At 41.0% G+C, this 14,928-nt stretch overlaps 1 protein-coding gene across 1 annotated transcript in view; it reads right to left on the bottom strand.

The window, feature by feature from the left end:
• The window catches only part of PYGB (glycogen phosphorylase B), a 153,623-nt gene that overhangs the window by 17,576 nt on the left and 121,119 nt on the right, over positions 1 to 14,928 (bottom strand). Inside the window, exons 15-18 of the mRNA XM_073627986.1 lie at positions 14,452 to 14,510; positions 14,056 to 14,197; positions 12,619 to 12,826; positions 1,629 to 1,763 (exon numbers count right to left, since the gene is read on the bottom strand). Coding sequence (XP_073484087.1) covers positions 1,629 to 1,763; positions 12,619 to 12,826; positions 14,056 to 14,197; positions 14,452 to 14,510 — 544 coding nt within the window. The remainder of the gene's footprint in view (positions 1 to 1,628; positions 1,764 to 12,618; positions 12,827 to 14,055; positions 14,198 to 14,451; positions 14,511 to 14,928) is intronic.

Raw genomic sequence — 14,928 nt, 5'->3', positions numbered from 1 at the left:
TTCGCAGGCCGCGCAATTGTCAGTTAAAGTAACGCTGCTCTATCGTACTAAATGGCCTGGTCATTAAGGGGGTTAAATCTTCTGGAGGTCAAGTGGTTAAAGAATGTAACAGAAGAAGCTGAAACACATGAAAATATGATCACAATTCCCAAGTGCAGAGACGTCCAGACTCTGAAGATGTCATGTTCCTACATTTTATTTGTGTTGTCTACTCCAACAACACAATCTCCCTCCCATAATTCCCAATTTTATTTCCAATTCCGTTCCCATCCACCTGGGGTTTCGGGACCTTTTTGTGTTTCAGCTTCTCCTGTTGTATTCTCCATAATAGAAAATCAAATTAAAATGTATGTAAACACCAACAATAAGTCTATCCCATTTGGTTCCTGTTAGTTTTTTTTTTTTTTTTTTTTTTTAAATATACCATTGAATGTGTTTTGTTAAATCTGCTTTGATAAAATTGTCATAAATCTGGTCAGCTGTTAACTTCTTATGCTCTGTGACTGAATTGGCGGCTTATCAATTACATTTTGATGATGTTCACTGAGGACTACAGAACCATGTCACTCTATGTTATGGACAATAGAAGGGGTGCAGGGTTCCATAGTCCTGTCTTGTTTCTGCAACCTTTAAAACCTTGTAGTGCCGCTCCAGGCCTGAGGTATGATGCGATTCCCCACTGGAACTCAGAAAAAAGGGGTGCTGATGTTTCACTCATTCAAAAGTGCCAGTATAGAAAGTGTAGGACGCCGCTCACTGGTGCATGTTGATGTGTGTGATGGCCTCAGCTGACGCTGCTCCACAGGTCACGCCCACTGACATGTTTTGCCCCGCCCACCGGGGCTTATGCAATTTTCTTGTTCAATTTCCTTTAGATTTACCTTCAACTATGTAGTGCAAGGGCCTGCCTGATTGCATACAAATTGAAAATGTTTAGGTTTGAGCTCATATTAAATGACTTTGGTAAATCTAAAGGAAAATTGTACAAGATAATTGTATAATGTATGGCTAACCTAAGCCCCAGTGGGCGGGGCAAAATGCGTCTGAGGGCTTGGCCTATGGAGCAGCGTTGCCTGAGGCCATCACACACATCCACATGCATCAGGCTGGGTGAGCAGCGTTCCTGCACTTTCTATACCGGTTTTGTTACTGTTGTGCCGATACAGAAGGGTGAGTGAGTGTTGTCATCCTAGGACAGGAAGTGTGTTACTGGCAGAATTACCAGCTAAAAATAAAGTAAAAAAAAAACTGATAAGAAAACTAAATATAGTCATTAAATCTAAATACTGGTATGTTGCAAAGTATGTAATTTTTTTTCATTTTTATGTTTACATTTGCTTTAAAATCCAACGGGCAGAGAGGGATCTCATCATAATGATCTGATCATGTGTGCAACACTCAGGAGCTCAAGTGCTGAGATCTCATCAATCATGTCACTGACAATTATTATAAATACCTGAGTAGTTTAACGCCCAGACATGTACGAAATACTAAAATATCTATTTTTAATCTGCTGACTCACATTAACTTTTTTTAAATGAATAAATGTAATTAATGCTATTTTATCTCCTTGGAGTTCAGCTTTAAACATAACTGAAATATACCTATTTGATCCCTAATCTGCTTACCTGTCATGATTCATTAACATATTGACGATATCCTTGAAAAGATCTGGTTCTGTTGGAGAAAAGCGGCCATCTCTGATCTGATTGATCGCTTCCCGAAGCTCTGGGATTTTATCATAGTACTCTTTTGCATTGTATCTAAACAGAATAAAATGAAATAAGTAAAATATCACTGATAACGTTTTGAATGTTTTTTCATTTTATTCAAATGCATATTCAACAGATCTCATTTTCATGCAGACTACAAAAAGAGGGCTGACACTTAGGCTGTATTCACACCTTAGCGTTTTCAGCTTGTGAAACACCCTAAAAACACCCAACAAGCAAAATCCCATTCATTTCAATGGCACCTGTTCACATCTGAGCGTTCTGTCACCTGAAGAAAAACGCCTGAAAAACACCTAAGGCCCCTTTCACACTTGTGCGACTTATCCTACGATTGGGACTGCAAAGTCGCATGACAAGTCGTACCCCATGATTTCCAATGAGTACAATTCATATCCATGCGACTTGAAGTCACGCCGACTTCAAAGTAGTCCCTGCACTACTTTGGTCTGACTTTGATGCGAGTTGAGGTCCATAGACCTCAAGTCTCCCTCAAATCGCGGCAAAATCGTGGCTGCAAAATCGCGGTAAAATCTCGCGTCTTTGAAGTCGCAGTCTTGTGAAAGGGGCCTAAGGCCTCATGCACACTGGATGTTTTTACAGCTGTTTTTGGCTTTAAGTATTTTTTTCTGCAGCCAGTAAACTCCCCAGCATGTTATCTTATGTGTCCATGCACACATAGACGTTTATCATCAGTTTTTTGGCAGGGGTGTTTTTCAGCCTGGAAAAAAAAAACAGAACTAGTGGGTTTTAAAGGGGGTTTTTCAGTTGTAAAAACACCAACACTGATAAAAGCTTAAAAATGCTGAAAAACGCGGCTATTCTGCATTGATCAGCATTTTTGAGCCATAAGCTTTTGTGGGAGTATAGTATTGCAAAAAATACAAAATAAAAAAAAAGGCGAAAAATGCTACAGCTAAAAAACGCTGAAAAACGATACTGCAAAAACACTGCAAAACTTATTCTACAGCCAATTCTACTGGCATTTTTAGAACGTCCGGTGTGCATAAGGTCTAACAATTACTACTAGCAGAATTTGAGGTGCACACTTCCTGAGCTTAAAACAAAGCAATTTCTGGGGCCCCTCTGAACATTTCCAGATGGTGGTGTTCTGCACACAAACAGTGCACAGAATGACCCTATTTGTCATACATACAAGAATTCATACTGGAATTATTTGTCAGTTTAAGAAAATCAGAAAACTATTGATTGAAAAAAACTTTAACCGTTCCGGACCAGCCGCCGCAGTTATACTGCAGCAGGTTGGCTCCCCTGGGCGAGGCATCGTAGCTGTACGTAGCTGTAATCAGCATTAGGGTACTTAGTAGTAGGCCCAGATAGGTCTAGGGATCCCCCCCTAATAAGGGTTTAACCCCTTGATCACCCCCCCAGTTAACCCTTTCACCCCCTGTCAGTGTGTAGTTAGCCAGTTACTGTCACCGTCAGGTTTTTATAGCGTCAGGGTACCCGCCATATACAGTATTGCTGAATAAAGTTTTAACCCCCTGATTGCCGGGCGGGTGACATCAGTTAGGTTTTAGCGTCAGTTAGAGTCTGCGTCAGCCCCAGGAAGCGAAAGATTAGTGCCAGTAGCGCTAATACCCACACACCATACACCTTCCTTAGTAGTATAGTGTCTGAACGGATCAATATATTTGATCTGATCATCTCTATACTAGCAAGTGCATATAAAGTGTAGCGCTAATTATATCAGATGATCAAATAGTTGTAATATTGCATACACCAAAAACAGAAGGGGAGAAAAAATGGACATATATCTCTAACGTTACACAACAGTATGTATTGAAATCTCTGATGGTCTTCAAATATCTGTTGAGCATAAAGAAAAGTTCCTAGTCCAATATTTTGAATAAAGTGATTCTGTTCACCACGTGAGTAGCTAGTATAAAGAAACATGAATGTGATGGGCCCTCCACATAGAAGCAGTGCAGGCTTACCAAAAGGGTTGGACTCATACGAACGTATGTTCAATGAGTCAACAATCCGAATCACATCCAGAACTCTAAAGGGACTCTTCTAAATGGTGGCTCGTCTCGGAAGGATAGCCCATAAGGAATATGAGACGAGCCACCATTTAGAAGAGTCCCTTTAGAGTTCTGGATGTGATTCGGATTCCATCGCTATCTGGTCTAAAGATCCTCCTTTATTGCCTGTTGGTAATACAAGCCTTGTTGACTCATTGAACATACGTTCGTATGAGTCCAACCCTTTTGGTAAGCCTGCACTGCTTCTATGTGGAGGGCCCATCACATTCACGTTTCTTTATTCTAGCTACTCACTTGGTGAACAGAATCACTTTATTCAAAATATTGGACTATGAACTTTTCTTTATGCTCAACAGATATTTGAAGACCATCAGAGATTTCAATACATACTGTTGTGTAACGTTAGAGATATATGTCCATTTTTTCTCCCCTTCTGTTTTTGGTGTATGCAATATTACAACTATTTGCTCATCTGATATAATTAGCGCTACACTTTATATGCACTTGCTATCTTTAACAAATATCCTTTTTTGTTGTGTGAGCTGCTATTGGGTTGAGTAAGTGCAGAGTTTTACTGTTTTATCATCTCTATACTAGCGTCCCCAGTAGTTTAGGGTTCCCAAAAATGCAGCATTAGCGGGATCAGCCCAGATACCTGCTAGCACCTGCGTTTAGCCCCTCTGCCCAGCCCAGCCCACCCAAGTGCAGTATCAATTGATCACTGTCACTTACAAAACACAACTGCAGCATTCGCAGAGTGAGGCCTGATCCCTGTAAACGCTAACAGTTTTTTGGTAGCGTTTGAAGCAGTCGCTGACAATCAGGTGCTCTTTTTTCCTGTGAGTTTCACTAGTTGTACCAGTAAATTTAGAGGCCACAATGTCCAAATCGAAGGTACACTAGTGAAGAGGCCTACACGTTTCTGAGCATGACAGATCACAGAAAAGAGGAAGTCACCCATCTGTCAGATTCAGGCTCAGAATACAAACCCATAGACAGCAGCGGCACCCTGACAGATAGCTCTGATGACAGAGTAGTGGTCCCTGCCAAGGTCAGGCGTACCAGACCCCGTTCTTCTTCTGTTGCTGAGGTGCAAGAACCGCAGGGATCTCGTATGGAGCAGAGAGCCAGTACTAGTGCCGCTTATCCTTCTGGTGAACTGGCAAGTACCAGCGGCCTAGTATACCCTGGTCGTAACACTTGGTGAAGTGGCGAGTCCCAAAAGTGCAGTTCAAGTTGGTGCGGTGGCTAGCACAAGTAGTGTCCCGGAGCCACCAAGAAGAAGACAAAAACGGGACCGTCGAGCCCATAGTGCCCTTCCCGCTGCATTTGCCAATCCGAATTGGGAGCCCACCACTTCTGCAGCGCCCATACATCCCCCATTCACTGTCCAACCTGGAATTCAGGTGGAAACAGTTGATTTTATGTCACTTGATTTTTATTCGCTGTTTTTCACGGAAGATCTCTATAGATCTATTGTGGACCAAAGCAATTTGTATGCTGGTCAATTCATCGTCACTAATCCCCAGTTGGCCTTTGCCAGAGATTGGAAACCTATTACGGTTTCCGAATTTAAGATCTTCCTGGGCCTATCCCTCCTCATGGGCATAACTAAACAAAATGAGTTGCGGTCATATAGGTCAACTGACCCAATTCATCATATGCCCGTGTTCTCTGCTTGCATGACCAGGACACAATATGAGCAGATCTTGCAGTTCATGCATTTTAATGACAATGAACTCTGTCGTCCTCGGGGTGACCCTGGATTTGATCGGCTCTACAAAATTCGGCCCCTCATAAACCACTTCAACCAACAGTTTGCAGCCTTGTTTACTCACGATCAAATTGTCTGTGTTGACGAGTTCCTGATTAAATTTTCTGGCCGCTTGCCTATCAAGATGTATAAGCTCTGTGACAGGGCCACGGGCTATACATGTAGTTTTATGGTTTACGTGGGAAGAGATAGTCACGTTGAGCTGGAGAACTGCCCAGACTACATGGGGAGCGCTGGTAAGATTGTGTGCGACTTGGACTCACCCTTATTCGGAAAGGGGTACCACTTGTACGTGGACAATTATTACACAAGCATGCCACCTTTTAGTCACCTATTTGATTGTGGAATTGGCGCATGTGGCGCTGTGCGATCTAATCCCTGGGGCTTTCCCCCAACGGCTTGTAGAGTCCCGACTTAGACAGGAAGGAGGGGGGGGGAGCCTGCTTGAGATGTAATAATTTTCTCGCAGTGAAGCGGAGGGATAATCGGAATATTTTCGTTCTGTCCTCCCTTCACACAGATACAACAGTCGAAATTCCAACGGCGACTACTGTTGTGGAGAAACCCCTCTGTGTCCACATATACAGCCTTAACATGGGAGGGGTGGACCCCAACGACAAGATGTTGTCGCAATACCTAATTGCCCTTAAGGCCAGACACTGGTACATAAAAGTGTCTGTATATTTATTCCAATTGGCTCTGCTGAACACTTAGGAAGAGATCATCACAGCCCTTCTGTTTCCAGACAGTGCTGTGCCCCAACTTCACAATGTAAAAACAGTGAGCCGGCTGCATGGGACGCATTTTTCATATGTCCTCCCTGGTACCCTTGCCCAAAGAACACCCCAAAGAAGATGTCCTGTCTGCAGAAAATGCAGACTTAGGCATGACACACACTTTTATTGTCCCTCCTATCCTGACCAAAATGGTCTCTGCATCGGTGAGCGTTTCAAATGCTACCACACACTAGTGGAGTATTAGCATAGGGTACAGCACTACACAGTCCTAGGGCACACTTACACAGGGTCTTGAAAAATGAGATAGCCATCACATTTTTAGAGACCCTAATCTGGAATGTTTACAGTTACAGTTTACAATTTATATAAAAGTGCAAAAAAATAAATAAAAAAACACCAAAAAAATCCAAAAAGAGTTGTTGTTTTATTTTTCTTCTCTCTCTATTGATCTCTCTCTTATGTTCACGCTCTATTATTCGCTCTCTATTGTTCTATATCTATTGTTCTCTATCTATTGTTACTGTATTTTAGAACTGTAATGTTTTATTTTTACTGTGTTTTATTGTATTTGCTTTGCAGGTATGGTATGTCTTACTGATATACTGTAATGTTACTTTGTTTTATTGTTAACCATTATTTGCTTAGCAGGTACGCCATTCAGCTGCAGCATGGGTTTATTTATTATGACAGCAATAGCGTTTTCTCCCACAATACGTAAACCCGCGACTCCAGCATTGTAGGAAGAGATTTCACCGCCACAGGTAAAAAAAAAAAAAAAAAAGAGCATATATGCCGAAGCATGGGGGCAGGGGTGGAGGGGTGGAGGGGCAATTTGCTCCTAACATTAGGGGCGGATTGCCCCTATGCTTTGGCATATATTTTTTAGGCACAGATTGCGATAAAAAAAATAAGTTGTTTTATTGAGTTAATGTTTTAATTGTTACCATTGTTTGCTTTTTAGTTACGCCATTTAGCTGCAGCACTGATTTATCTGGACATCAACAGCGTTTGCTCTCATGATTCATAAATCAGCGACTCCATCGCTGTAGGAGGTGATTTCACCACCACAGTTAAAAAATAAATGGGGCATGTATGCCCATCATTAGAAGTGGGTGGATGAAGGGAGGTATTCTAATGGTGGGCATACCCACCGATCAAGCTCTTTTTTGTTCAGCCCAAAGGCTGCATGAAAAAAAAAAGAACATTACAATATATGCCCAACAAGGACCAGCAACGTACTGGTATGTTGTTGGACTTTGAGTGGTTGTACCAGAATGATGCCTGCAGGTTTAGGTATCATCTTGGTATCATTCTTTTCAGCCAGCGGTCGGCTTTCATGTAAAAGTAATCCTAGCAACTAATTAGCCTCTAGACTGCTTTTACAAGCAGTGGGAGGGAACAACACCTCCCGCCATCTTCCATGGTTTTCTCTGGCTCTCTTGTCCCACCAGGGAACCTGAGAATGCAGCCGGTGGTTCCGCCAGCTGACCATAGAGCTGATAAGGAGACCAAAACAGCTCCAATCATCTCTATGGCCTAAGAAACCGGAAGCTACAAGCATTTCATGAATTGGGTTTGGCCGGATATAAACAGCGCCATTGGGAAATTGGGAAAGCATTTTATCACACCGATCTTGGTGTGATCAGATGCTTTGAGGGCAGAGGAGTGATCTAGGGTGTAATAGACCCCAATAAAAAAAAAAAAAGTACCATTTGCTATCATAGGTGATATTTACATTCCCTGAGATAACAAAGAAAATGATTTTTAAAAAAATTAAAAGGAACAGTTAAAAAGAAAAAAAAAAAAAAAGCACCCCTGTCCCCCTGTGCTCACGCGCAAGCGTCGGTCTTGTGTCGTATGTAAACAGCAAGTGCACTATCATCACGAACATCAGATCGAGGGCAGTCATTTTAGCAGTAGACCTCCTCTGTAAATCTAAAGTGGTAACCTGTAAAGACTGTTGAAAATGTAGTTTGTCGCCGCTGCACGTTTGTGCACAATTTTAAAGCATGTTGTGTTTGGCATCTATGTACTCGGCATAAGATCATCTTTTTTTTTTTTTTTTTTCACCAAACATTTGGGCAATATAGTGTGTTTTAGTGCATTAAAATTAAAAAAAGTGTTTTTTCTTTCCAAAGAAATTGCATTTAAAAAATCGCTGCGCAAATACTGTGTGAAAAAAAATAGCAACACCCACCATTTTACTTTGTGGGGCCTTTGCTTTAAAAAAATATATATAATGTTTGGGGGTTCAAAGTAATTTTCTAGCAAAAAAAATATTTTTTTATGTAAACAAAAAGTGTCAGAAAGGGCTTAGAAGTTAGAAGAGTGGGTGATGTGGGACATAAACTTCTAATGTTGTGCATAAAAATACCAGAACAGTTCAAACACCCCCCCCCCCCCCCCAAATGCCCCCATTTTGGAAAGTAGACACCCCAAGCTATTTGCTGATAGGCATGTTGAGTCCATGGAATTTGGGCATGGGCATCTTTAATGCATCTTTTAGGGCGTGCCCCCCAAATATCTTGTTTGACTATTGTATGGATTCTGACCAAATCCTTTTGGGTGAGGAGCACCCCACTCCCTCATTAAGTACCTCTCATTAGTGTCCATAGACGAGTGTATTGCTCTCATGGATCAGAGAAGCAGGATCTCCCAATCTATGGATAGTGTAGGACCCACTAATCATGGGGTACTTTGTCGCAGTAAGTGGGCCTAGCACCATATAGCAATATGGTATGACCAAATCCCCATATTTTTTTATAATGTATTTTTTGAAAATGTTTAGGTGTTTTAAATTAGCCTTGCTGGAGGTAAATGTCTTTTTTGCATGTGTGCGCTGTAATATTTTGTTCTTTCATTTTGGAAAGTAGACACCCTAAGCTATTTGCTGATAGGCATGTTGAGTCCATGGAATATTTTTTTTTTTTTTCACACAAAGTTGTCACTAAATTATATATTGCTCAAACATGCCATGAGCATATGTGAAATTACACCCCAAAATACATTATGCTGCTTCTCCTGAGTACGGGGATCCCACATGTGTGAGACTTTTTGGGAGCCTAGCCGCGTACAGGACCCCAAAAACAAATCACCGCCTTCAGGCTTTCTAAGGACGTAAAATGGTAATTTTACTCCTCACTACCTATCACAGTTACGGAGGCCCTGAAATGTCAAGATAGCACAAACCCCCCCCAAATAAACCCATTTTGGAAAGTAGACATCCCAAGGTATTTTCTAAGAGGCATGGTGAGTATTTTGCAGCTCTCATTTGTTTTTGAAAATGAATAAAGAAAAGGAAAATTTATTTATTTATTTTTTTTTCAATTTTCAAAACTTTGTAAAAAAAAGCGAGATCTGCAAAATACTCAACATTTGGGTGTTCTCTTTCCAAAATGGGGTCATTTGGGGGGTTTTGTGCTATCTTGGCATTTCATGGCCTCCGAAACTTATAGGTAGTGAGGAGTGAAATAAAAAATGTATGCCCTTATAAAGCCTGAAGCGCCGATTGGTTTTCGGGGTCCTGTATGCGGTTAGACTGCCAAAACGTCCCACGCATGTGGTATCCCATACTTAGAAGCAGCAGAATGTATTTTGGGGTGTAATTTCACATATAACCATGCCATGTTTGAACAATATATCATTTAGTAACAACTTGTGTAAAAAAAAAAAAAATTTGTCATTTTCCCGAAACTTGTGGCAAAATATAAAATATTCCATGGACTCAACATGCCTCTCAGCAAATAGTTTGGGGTGTCTATTTTCCAAAAAGGGGTAATTTGGGGGGTTTTGTGCTATCTGGGCATTTTATGGCCTTCGAAACTGATAGGTAGTGAGGAGTGAAATCAAAAATTTACGCCCTTAGAAATCCTGAAGGCGGTGATTGGTTTTCGGGGTCCCGTACGCGGCTAGGCTCCCAAAAAGTCCCACACATGTGGTATCCCCATACTCAGGAGAAGCAGCAGAATGTATTTTGGGGTGCAATTCCACATATAACCATGGCATGTGTGAGCAATATATCATTTAGTGACAACTTTGTGTTATTTTTTTTTGTCATTCTTCAAACACTTGTGACAAAAAAATAAAATATTCAATGGGCTCAACATGCCTCTCAGCAATTTCCTTGGGGTGTCTACTTTCCAAATTGGGGTAATTTAGGTGGTGGTGGGGGCGGTTGTACTTCCCTGCCATTTTAGCACCTCAAAAAAATGAGATAGGCAGTCAAAATAAAAGCTGCATAAATTCCAGAAAATGTATCCTAGTTTGTAGATGCTATAACTTTTGCGCAAACCAATATACGCTTATTGGCATTTTTTTACCAAAGACATGTGGCTGAATACATTTTGGCCTAAATGTATGACTAAGATTGAGTTTATTGGATTTTTTTTTTTTATAACAAGACAAAAAATAAAATTTTTTTCAAAATTTTTGGTCTTTTCCGTTTAAAAATAAAAATCGCAGAGGCAATCAAATACCATCAAAAGAAAGCTCTATTTGTGGGAAAAAAAGGACGAAAATTTTGTTTGGGTACAGCATTGCATGACTGCGCAATTACCAGTTAAAGCAGCACAGTGCCAAACTGTAAAAAGGGCTCTGGTCATTAAGGGGCCAATTCTTCTTGGGCTGAAGTGGTTAAATAACATTACATTAAATGTTACTAAGATAGTAAAGATATAAGTTATATCAATGTTCCTAAAAGTCAAACTAATGCTTCTATTTGTGTTTATACACTCACTGGCCACTTTATTAGGTACACCTGTTCAATTGCTTGGTAACACAAATTGCTAATCAGCCAATCACATAGCAGCAACTCAATGCATTTAGGCATTCAGACATGTTGAAGACAGCGTGCTGAAGTTTAAACCAAGCATCAGAATGGGGAAGAAAGGGGATTTGGGTGACTTTGAACGTGGCATGGTTGCTGGTGCCAGACAGGCTGGTCTGAGTATTTCAAAAACTGCTGATCTACTGGGATTTTCATGTACAATCATCTCTAGGATTTACAGAGAATTGTCTGAAAAAGAGAACATATCCAATGAGTGGGAGTTGTGTGGACGAAAATGCCTTGTTGATGTCTGAGGATAATGAGCAGACTGGTTCCAGATGATAGAAAGGCAACAGTAACTCAAATACCCACTAATTTCAACCAAGGTACACAGAATACCATCTCTGAATGCACACAGCGAACATTGAAGCAGATGGGCTACAGCAGCACAAGACCACACCGGGTGCCTTTTCTGTCAGCTAAGAACAGGAAACAGGCTACAATTCGTACAGGCTCACCAAAATTGGACAATAGAAGATTGGAAAAACATTGCCTGATCTGATGAGTCTCGATTTCAACTGCGACACTTAGATGGTAGGGACAGAAATTGGAGTAAACAACATGAAAGCATAGATCCATCCTGCCATCCATCAACGGTTCAGGCTGGTGGTGGTGGTGAAATGGCATGGGAGATATTTTCTAGGCACACTTTGGGCCCCTTAGTACCAATTGAGCATTGTTTAAACTCCACGGTCTACTTGAGCATTGTTGCTGACCATGTCCATCCCTTATGATGGCTCCTTCCAGCAGGATAATGCACCATGTCACAAAGCTCAAATCATTCCACCACTGGTTTCTCCACAGTCACCAGATCTCAATCCAATAGAACACCTTCGGGATGTGATGGAACGGGACATTCGCATCATTGATGTGCAGCCGACAAATCTGCAACAACTGCGTGATGCGATCATGTCAATATGGATCAAAATGTGAGGATTGTTTCCAATACCTTGTTGAATCTATGCCATGAAGAATTAAGGCCGTTCTGAAGGCAAAAAGGGTTCCAACCTGGTACTAGCAAGGTGTACCTAATAAAAGTGTCCGGTGAGTGTATGTCAGGTATTGAAAAAGGTATATAATCTACAATCTATAAATATAGTCATAGTTGAGCTCCATTGGCATTATAGAAACTCAACACTGCCAGCACATAAAACAAATTAAATGATAGCGCTTTATTCTTCAGATTACCCAAATAACCAACATTATTTATAATAGGAAGAAAACAGTTATATTTCAAAAGGCAAGCTCCATAAGTACTCTTCTACTCTACTTTTCAGGGGGCAGCCAAAAATAATTGAAAGAATATTCTATTCAGTCCTTGCAATGAGTGGCTTGGAAGGTTCTCCAATACATCCAGAGCCTCCAAATGAAGAAAATACTGTAGCAATGTTTTGGAATAAAATAAAGATCATAGCTTGTCTGTTACTAGTGTTGATACTGCATTGGTGTGTTTCTGGTGGATCGGTGAGCAGAATCATTTTGGAAAGTGGCCCACAAATGGCTGCCAAAGAAAGCAAAACATTTCTAGTTGTAACACAATACAAACCCTTTCTTGTCAAGTGCTTCCACATCCTCCACTCTCATGCCAAAGATAAACAGATTGTCCTCTCCGGCCTCTTCTGCCATCTCAACATTGGCACCATCCATTGTTCCAATGGTCAGAGCACCGTTCAACATAAACTTCATATTACCGGTGCCAGAGGCCTCCGTGCCTGCTGTGGAGATCTGCTGAGACAGGTCAGAAGCTGGGATCACTGGAAGACAAAACAAAACAAGACTCAGTATTCTCTACTTAGCTGACAATTAAAGTGCTTATTATTCTTTTATATCTCGAAGTTCATCCAATAATCTTCAGCGAGAACCCAAAGGTACTATATGCTTCAAGTACTATATTCCAAGCAAACAGTTCAGCCAATTTTGTGATCTAGGTGCCCTTGCCAAACAGCACAGCAATGTTTCTGACCTCCAATTTAATTAAATGACAAGGTCTCCCCAAAACCCCTGCCTGGTCCCCTAACCTATTTGAAGCTAAACCTTCCCACCCAGGTGCCTACTTCCAATGGTGGTGGTCTCCTGTACCGTGTACAGCATCACTGCAGAAAACTTGTTCACTGCACAGCAACTTCTTATTGACTTGATTGGAGCCTTAAAGCAATAATACTGGTACAGCATATTCAAGCCTATAGAAAGTTGCTTTACAGAAACTTGAGACAAGATTTCTTCAACAACCTTGTATACAGAGGGAATCCACCACTGTCAGACAGCAATACAGCCTGGTCAATAACCCAGTCTGATGAATGGACAATGTATAAGCAGCACACTAATTAGGTAATCTTTATGCTGATATTAAAGGTTAGCTTTTTTGCTATAAAAATAACAAACGCGTTTTACTTACCTGTTCTGTGCAATGGTTTTGCACAGAGCAGCCCCGATCCTCCTCTTCTTGGGTCCCTTGCCAGTGCTTCTGGCTCCTCCCTCCCCCCAGCTGACTGCCCCATAGCAAGCCACTTGCTATGGGGGCACTCGTGCTTGCTCATTCCCCCAAAGCCATAAGACACACAGAACGAGGCTCTACCCTGCCCCCTCCTCACTGGCTTTGATTGACTGCAGCAGGAGCCAATGGCTCCCACTACTGTATCTGAGCCAATGAGGAAGGAGAGAGCGCCTTCTCTCTTGTGCACATCGCCAAATCGAGACCGGGCTCAGGAATATTTTAAGGGGGGCTGCATGCAGAAGGTTTTTGCCTTACTGCATAGGGTGAAAAAAAAAAAAAAAAACCTTCTGCCTTAACAACCACTTTAAATATGTTCACAGTATTAGACTGACAGCACTGTACAAAAAATGATTAAAACATAACCCAATTAAAGGGTGTGTTTATATTTGTCTGGAGTTCCTAAAATGGGTGAGAAAGAATAACTATTTTTACTCCACATAGCAAGCAATGTGATCCTCCCCCTTACTCTTCAAAAATGCAATGACTAACCTTTCTCTGCCATTGATACACGGTAGTTCTCCAGGTATATAACCTTAAGTCTGTCCCCAACTATAGGATCATTGTTGACAATGTTTCCGACAGAGGTGATTAATTTGATGATCAATTTTGCCATGTAGTAGCCAGGAGCTGCCTGCAGAACAAGAGATGAGTATTAATGCCTACTCACTGGTTAACAATTATTGATAGCAAGAACAATAACGTGTTCTTAGCGGTTAGGGTGAGAATAACAGGTTTGGAAAAAAAAAAAAAGCAAACCTATCAGATCAGATATATTTAAAACATTGAACCCTATTAGCCCTAGGGCAACTGTTGCATGTTTGCACTTGTTCACTCTTTGCAAGTTGCTTGCAATTGTATAATAAGTAAATCAATTGCATACTGTACCTTTCCTCCAATCATGACTGTTCTTGGCACATATACTTTGGATGGATCTTTCTTGATTCCTAAAAAATAAACAGCATGTACATAAGCGTTCAGCTCTTCAACTCTGAAATAAATACCATTACTCCACCATAGTCCCATCTGTCACTCACTGTCAGCCAGTGACCTGTGTCTTGGCAGAATACAGGTTTTCATTAGGAATGATCTAGTCAACATCAAGGCGGTCAAGCATTATTTTCCCCCTTTCTATGTGCTGGGCTTGGTTGGCGATCTAGCTCCCACAGGAACTGAACAGACACTGCTGGGGCTTCTCTTTTTTTTTCGTTTTTTACAAACGATTTTTATTGTTGTAAAAAGGTCATAGTTTGGTACAAATGTATAACAGAAACAAAGATACATCCAATATATATCAAGTATGAGCTTAATATGAGGTAAATGGTATGTATAACAAAGAACATTGCAATACAACATAAAAACAAT

The sequence above is a fragment of the Aquarana catesbeiana genome, linkage group LG04 (assembly GCF_042186555.1).
Source record: "Aquarana catesbeiana isolate 2022-GZ linkage group LG04, ASM4218655v1, whole genome shotgun sequence".
Taxonomy (NCBI): Eukaryota; Metazoa; Chordata; class Amphibia; order Anura; family Ranidae; genus Aquarana; species Aquarana catesbeiana.
This window is presented reverse-complemented; position numbering and strand designations above follow the sequence as displayed.